The sequence below is a fragment of the Eurypyga helias genome, unplaced genomic scaffold (assembly GCF_000690775.1).
Source record: "Eurypyga helias isolate BGI_N326 unplaced genomic scaffold, ASM69077v1 scaffold19223, whole genome shotgun sequence".
NCBI classification, from domain to species: domain Eukaryota; kingdom Metazoa; phylum Chordata; class Aves; order Eurypygiformes; family Eurypygidae; genus Eurypyga; species Eurypyga helias.
The window spans coordinates 5,079-11,973 of NW_010239464.1; the positions used below are offsets into that span (position 1 = coordinate 5,079).

Sequence of the window (6,895 nt, forward strand, 5' to 3'; positions counted from 1 at the left end):
AGCTCTCGTCTCCCTCAGGAATGCTGTACAGGACATCGTTCGGTCTGTCATCACTGAACTTATTTTTGTAGATAATTCTGTCTCCTCCCACCCCGTATCTGGTCCTGCTTTTATGTGTATTTTATAAAATGATTGTACGTGGCTTTAAATAAAAATAATCGCATGTAAGTGAAATTCCATGCTTGGCATCCCGCTGCAGTAGGAAGCTCACCAGTTCCCCTTGAACTGACTTGAGCGCTGGGGCTTGGGTGGCAGGGGAAGGATGTGCAGCTCTAACAGAGCCGCCTCGGCCGTTACCTGGGGCGGGGAGCAGTGGCTGCTCACAGTTGAGCTGGCAGAAGGAATTAGGGCTCAGTTTTAAGGCTGGGAAGAGCCTTTAACTAAGGCAGCTCTTACCATACCTGGGCAGCGTTGCGCACCTCGGAATGTTCTTCACAGGGCAAAGGGTGGGCCGTGACCACGGTGTCACGCCACAGCTTGGTTGAAACTCCGTTGTTGGACATCAGCAGAAACACAGACGTACCAGCACGCAGCGTCAACCTTTCACAGAGAGGCAACTCGTACTGCAGCCAGAGTTTGTTAAAAAGTTTAATTAAATACTACATGCAACAGCCATGAATGCTTCGTGAACTGTGTTCAAAGAATTACGCTCTGAATTTAGAGTTGGGCCAAATCAAGAGATGGTTTCCAAAATACACTTCGACAGCTTAAGGGAGTAACACTACCCCTCAGTGGTTTGGAGGTGTTGGCTGCCATCAGATGCAGAAAATTGTTAGCCAACTTAGCAATGGCTTAATTGAACCTGCTTCCGCAGCCCCGCTGCTTCCCCTGCAAAGACCAGCGGGGACAGGGCAGCACGGCTCCACTTACACAGGCTGAAGGTAACGTCCGCGTTATCTGATGCCGACGAGGTGCTCGTGCAGCAGCTCTAGCACTAGGGAGTAAAACGAGACCAGCTGGTCTGCGTTGCTGCCGCCGGCTGGGGCAAAAACCTTTCTCAGCAAGAGGGACGTACAGAATTCGTAGCGTCTGCGCATCGCCCATCCATGCCAGCAGGTTCCCTCCTCCTGAGGGCACGGGGCAGCTTCACCCCCGGCAGCTTCATCCTTCCACTGCCCCTGGAGAGGTACCAGCTAAGCAGACTGATGACTTAATTTTGTGTCGGAAATACCAATGGGCTTTCGGGATAGCTAATTGATCCGTGGGAGCTCCGTGGGTGTAAATTAGTATCGGTTCTACGCTTCGACTAGAATATTTTCCCTGTAGCGAGACCATTTTCTGCCTGCTGGAGGAGTACAGACCATCGTAGTAGTTCTAGCCGCGCAGTCCCTGCAGCTCCGCCCGGCAGGTGTCTGGCAATCGAGGCTTCCAGCACCTGGCGCGTCCTAGAGAGCTTCGCGAGGCTCAGCTCCAGCAAGGCGGTCGCCCCATAGCGCTAGCGTCTCTCCCAATATTATGTTTGGGATCTATGCTAAGTCTGTTTACGCTAGACAGTATAAAAATGCTACAAATACTGCTGCGGAGTCCTTCTTGGACTTTTGGAAGGAGAAAACGCCCTATTGTGGTAATGCACTGCTAATGTCAATGTTTAGTCTACGATTGGGTAAGTAGTCTCAGACGTCACTTGGTCTGCATGGTTAATTCTGTGCTGAAAGAGAACACCTGTCTAAAATCCAGCTAAATATTTTAATAAGATTGCATGTACAAAAGATTTACATCAAAACCACATAAAACTAGCTTCGTCCTTAAGCCCATCGAAACCTGCGCTCGTATTCTGAGTGATCGCATCTAGCATTCGGAACCACGTTTAAAACTGTACATCATTTTCTTGTATATTACATCCCTTTAAAAGATCAGTCTCTTGATTAGGACAATAAGTGTAGTGTCTCTGGCGGGTCAATAAGCGATACTCCGTGGTACCTAGGGAGGGAAAAAAAACAAGTGCTCTCTGCCGTAAAGAACGGCACGTGTACTGCAGCCAAGCGCACTTTCCACGAGGCGGGGACCGTTCGGGGGCTCGTCGCCTGCCATGCCACCAGCACAGGTTTTTAGGAGCGTTAGGGCCCACCTCCTGCAGGGACCGTCAGGAGAACTCCTCCGGTTTCTACCCAGCAGTTCAGGCCGTGGCAGCAAGCCTGGCGAGGAACCCCAAGTGTTGCTCAACAGAGCCTCGCGCAGCAGCCTGGGAAGTCCCCTCACCACCTCACTTAGATGGCAGATGGATGGCTTAGTGAGTCTGGCTGAAGACCCGAGATCCAGCCCGCCCCGTGAGGCAGGTACATGCCAGGACAGCCCCGCGTGATGTACCGGCTCACCGTGGGGTCCACGCATACTCACTTGGTACTCTTGTACTTTTCCCGTATGGACTGTTGCGTGTGCTGTGCTGCTCTGAGGTAGGTCTTGTGTAGGTCCACGAGGCAAGGCTTGATGTCCTCAATGGTGTAGCCTGTTACTTTGCACAGGGATTCAGGCTGAGGGAAAAAGGAAAGGAAGAGGGACGTTGGAACGCTTCCGTGCACTGATGCCGACGACCGCTGCTGAAGAGCTTACCTTCCTGTTGAAACTCTTGTTCTACTAGGTGGGCAGTGTCGTTTTCTCAAGCACAAAGTAGTTTAATACTCTCTGCTCAGATTTTAACAGCTCCTACGTAGATTTACAGTAATCCTGAAAACTATCATACTCTAAACAAGTATTCCTTGCCTCCAGTGCTGAGGCTTTCTCAGCATCCACGTCCTCATCCCAAGGAAGCTGCTTACAGCTTTAAGGAGCATCACCACAACAGGGAGCATCCCTAGGTGCCTCCTCCTTCCAAGAACAGGTGCCAACCGCCCCCTCCCCATTTTCCAAATACCACGTAGGGAGCCATTCCTAACTAACGCCTGGGAGCGTGGAGGCCCCAGCAGTCAGGAGTGCAGACTGACACGCTAAACACGCCTGCCGGTGCGGGAAGGCTGAGGCTGCAGTGCTACATACCCAGGTTTGTCCAGTGACCGTATAGCCCGCTAGCTGAAACGCTGCGGCGGCGATAAGTGACGGCAAGTACTTCAGGTAGGGATCGGCATCGATTAGACTCAGCTCCCCGAGGTACTGCAAGGGAAATGAGAGAAAGGGAATCACCTGCTTCCACAAGGAAGTAGAAGAACACATAACAGTTGCACTAGAACCCTAACTGAAGCTTCCAATCCTGACACCAGCTGGAGGAACAGCTTTTACTAGTTTCCACTAACTTTCTCGCTCAGCACTGTTAGCTGCTGCCTAACAGCGTTCCCAAGGCCTGCTTCTTCAACACACCACTACGATATTCAGAGGTGCTTGAGATCTAGAGGGAGGAGTGTAGCTGGGTCTGCCCTTTGCAGAACGCGACAAAGGCTTCCATTTCAGAGCTCTGCTCCTTGCCGTACAGCTGGGATTTAATGTAACTAGCTGAAGCGTTACCTGTACTCTGCCTCAGAAATTAGCCTCGGGATTTACAGCTCACTGCTGGCTGAGGGGAAAACCAAAAGTCCTTTTTAGGCAAAGTGGGTGGGTACGGGTGGCGATTTTAGATAAGAAAGAGGGAAACATCCAGCAATCAAACAACCCCCAAATTGGAGTTTATCAATCTCTGCCTGCCCTGAGGAAGCGTGCATGCTTGAGACAGGCTGAGGGCGAGCCTGCGGCAGAACTGGAGTATCTGAGTCGGTGGCAAGAGGAGCGTTAGTTTCCAGCGGTGTGGCACCGCTCCTGCCGGAGCTCACATCACGCTGTGTGCAGTCTCCAGAGTTTGCCCAGAGACTACACACTGAAAACCAGGAGGAGGCAGGGAAGCCTGGACTGAAGAATCCTTCAGCATTTCTTTTCTACAGGGATTAGGGAACAGAGCTTGTGCTCGTAACAGCACACTATAGTTGCACGGGCTGAGCTAGTAACTCTCACTTACCATTGACAGGCTCTCCACTTTAGCGTTTGTCTTCTGATGTAGGAAATACTGAGTGAGGAACTGGTTGATTGTTGGAGCTGCCAAGTCAAACGACAAAACCTTCAAAATCAAGTGCTCCATCCTTAGAACCTGCTTCTTGGTATAGGTGTCATCTGTGATGTAGACAAACTCTGCTACTTCAGGAGGGTAGATTTCCTCGAACTTTCTGCCAAAAGAAATAGCAATGAGCAAATAATGGAGTACAAGAGAACCAGATAACCAGCAACATTGAATGAAAGCCAGCATGCTAATTTAAATTCTGACTTGTGAATTAGCTGGGCGCTGTTACCAAGTAAGCTTGCTGCACTTGGTTCAGTAGCTCTTGAATCAGCAGAATTTGAAATTACAGAGCTACAATAGTCTGATAAGCAATCTGGGACTCAAGAGTTACTGAAATTCCAGAAGCACCAGAACTAATAATTGGTGCAAGTGAAACTTCCTTTTCACATGCCTTGTGCAGATTCCCTCAAACACTGCTGAGAAGCCTCCTGCTGCTGCAGCTAGAAAGAATGAATCTTCACATCAGCTCAATTACAGAAAAAGCCTAGGACCTTGCTTGCAATTTCATACAAAATGCCAAGCTTTTAGGCAGATAACTCCTGATTTTGCTTCTGCTGCAAAGCCTGGCTATAGGCAACAGAAACGCGATCAACACAAGATTGTCATCTTTATGAGACCAGCAGGTTGAACTTGAAACGAAGCCATTTCACTTACGATGCAAGCAGCATAGCTGCGGTACCCACAAGCTGAAGTTTTCCTCTCAGAACAGACATTGAGGAAAGAAACCTGTCAATGTAATTTACAGCTAAGTGCAGGGTTTCATTCTGTAATTTGTACTCTTCTCCAACTTCCACCAGCCAGTCCACAAGAATAGCCCGCATGTTGTTCGTGATATCAGGCTGCTTCTTCATGTAACCCACTTTAGGCTTGCATTTCACCTGTAGGTTTAGAGGACAGGTAAGGTTCAGTGTGGACTAAGTGCCAGCAGGGAAGCAACTGTTTAAGCTCTATTTACCACAGTTCAAACAGAAGAGAAGTAAACAATGGGAAGTCTAGGATCAGCAAGTTACTTTTGCGTAACCTTGCCTTCCAGCTTCCGTCCAGTGCAGGGCACCACCGACTTTACCACAAGAAACCCATCTTGTGTGCACAGCAGTGGACACAGCACCTTACTTCTCCATCTCCAGCAAGCTTTCATTTAGTGGCTGCGGGAGTAACTAACACTCAGATGCATTTCTCAACCCCAAATTTCTCCCCCGTAAGCTGTACACAAATCAGAAGACAGCAGCTCACCTCCATTTCCCTAAGGTACGTGTGGATATCGCTGATATAGTCTGGCACATCACTAACGTTGGTTTTTTTCTCTTCTGCTTCAGAGGTTATTGAAATATCCATAATACTTGGAGAATCTAAGCAGAAGACAACCGTCGTGTTAACCTGGGGACCGTGGGAGCACTCCCCTGCAGCACAGGGAACTGCCCCGTTCCGCGGTGCGTCGGTGCTGGCTCTCCAGGAGCGCTGGCTCTCTTGCCACCTAGGCAGGCAGAGAGGGCAGCCTATTGCTCAGCTCAGCCAGGACTTGAGGAAACTCTAGGGAACCCAAAATGTTACTGCAACAGGGAAGCTTCCCCTTTCTCTTCCTTCCCCGAAGAATAAAGGGATGCAAAGCTCTTGCAATTACGCAGTGCTCAGTGCATCCTGTGTTACCCTGTTAGGCACTCGTGAATCCCATGTGCCCAGCTGCTGTGGCTCAAACAGGGCTGGAGTACCAGGGATTTTTGCAGACTGCAGAAGTGGACCATGATCAAATCAGCCCTCGGATACGCATGCACACACTACAGAAAATGGATCTGACAGCTCCCATTTTTTTGTAAACCAGGAAGAGCTCAAAACACATGCACCAGTACAGGGTGTCATCTGGGAGGAAAGACTATATTAGTCTGTGCTGGGTTTGGTTGGGATAGAGTTCATTTTCTTCACAGTAGCCCATATGAGGCTGGTTTGGATTTGTGCTGAGAAGAGCATTGATAACACTAATGTCTTAATCTGTTGCTAAGGAATGTTTATACCAAGTCAAGGACTTTTTCAGTTTCTGATATGGCCCCTGTGTTCCCAGCTGCTTCTCCACCAGAAACCGGGAGGGGACACTGCCCGGACAGCTGACCCAAATTGAGCACAGGGACATTTCACACCTCAAACATCATGCTCAGTGTAGAAGTTTGGGGTGGGCCAGGGGCTGCTTTTGTTGGTTGGCTTTCTCACTCACACTCCTTGCTCATGGGGCTCACTCTGACTCTGGTGCAATCTCTCTGGGGCTCTGGCTCTCCCTGCTCGGGAGCTGGCTGGGCATCAGTCAGCAGGTGGTGAGCAATTGTATCACTTGTTCTACTTTCCATTATTTTCACTACATATTATTAGTAGTGGTGGTAGTATTATTTTCATTGCATAGTAGTGGTAGTAATATTAGTGTTACTATTTTTTAATTTAAATTCAATTATTAAACTGTTCTTATCTCAACCCACAAGTTCCCTTGTCTTTTCCTCTGATTCTTGTCCTCCATTGGAGGAGTGGGGGGAGTTGAGTGAGTGGCTGTGTGGTACTTGGTTGTTGGCTGGGGTCAAACCACGACAGTGTCTCAGGATCTGCCCAAGTGAAGTCCTGATCTCATGAAAAGGAACACTAATCCATTCTTGCACGACATGAGTAAGGCATGTCAGTATTAGAGGGGCCCTGCCTCCAGCCAGCGGTGGAAAGGGTCAGCTGTGTTTACTGGACTGTGTGGATTCGATGGCCTAGCACATCAGAGCTGCAGCAGCATAAGGCTCTAGTGGACACGGGTGCACAGTGTACCCTCATGCCATCAAGCTACAAAGGGGCGCAACCCATTAGTATTTCTGGCGTGAACTGGGGGCTCTCAACAACTGACTGTGTTGGAAG

General features: G+C 49.4%; 1 protein-coding gene across 1 annotated transcript; it reads right to left on the reverse strand.

The window, feature by feature from the left end:
* Positions 1-1,865: 1,865 nt before the first annotated feature.
* CCNA2 (cyclin A2) lies at positions 1,866-5,367 on the reverse strand (the record flags this gene model as incomplete). Its single annotated transcript, XM_010148160.1, has 6 exons — positions 1,866-1,920; positions 2,338-2,471; positions 2,974-3,087; positions 3,920-4,124; positions 4,673-4,896; positions 5,252-5,367. Coding segments are annotated over 6 exons (848 nt in total), but the record flags the coding sequence as incomplete, so codon positions are not given.
* Positions 5,368-6,895: the final 1,528 nt, after the last annotated feature.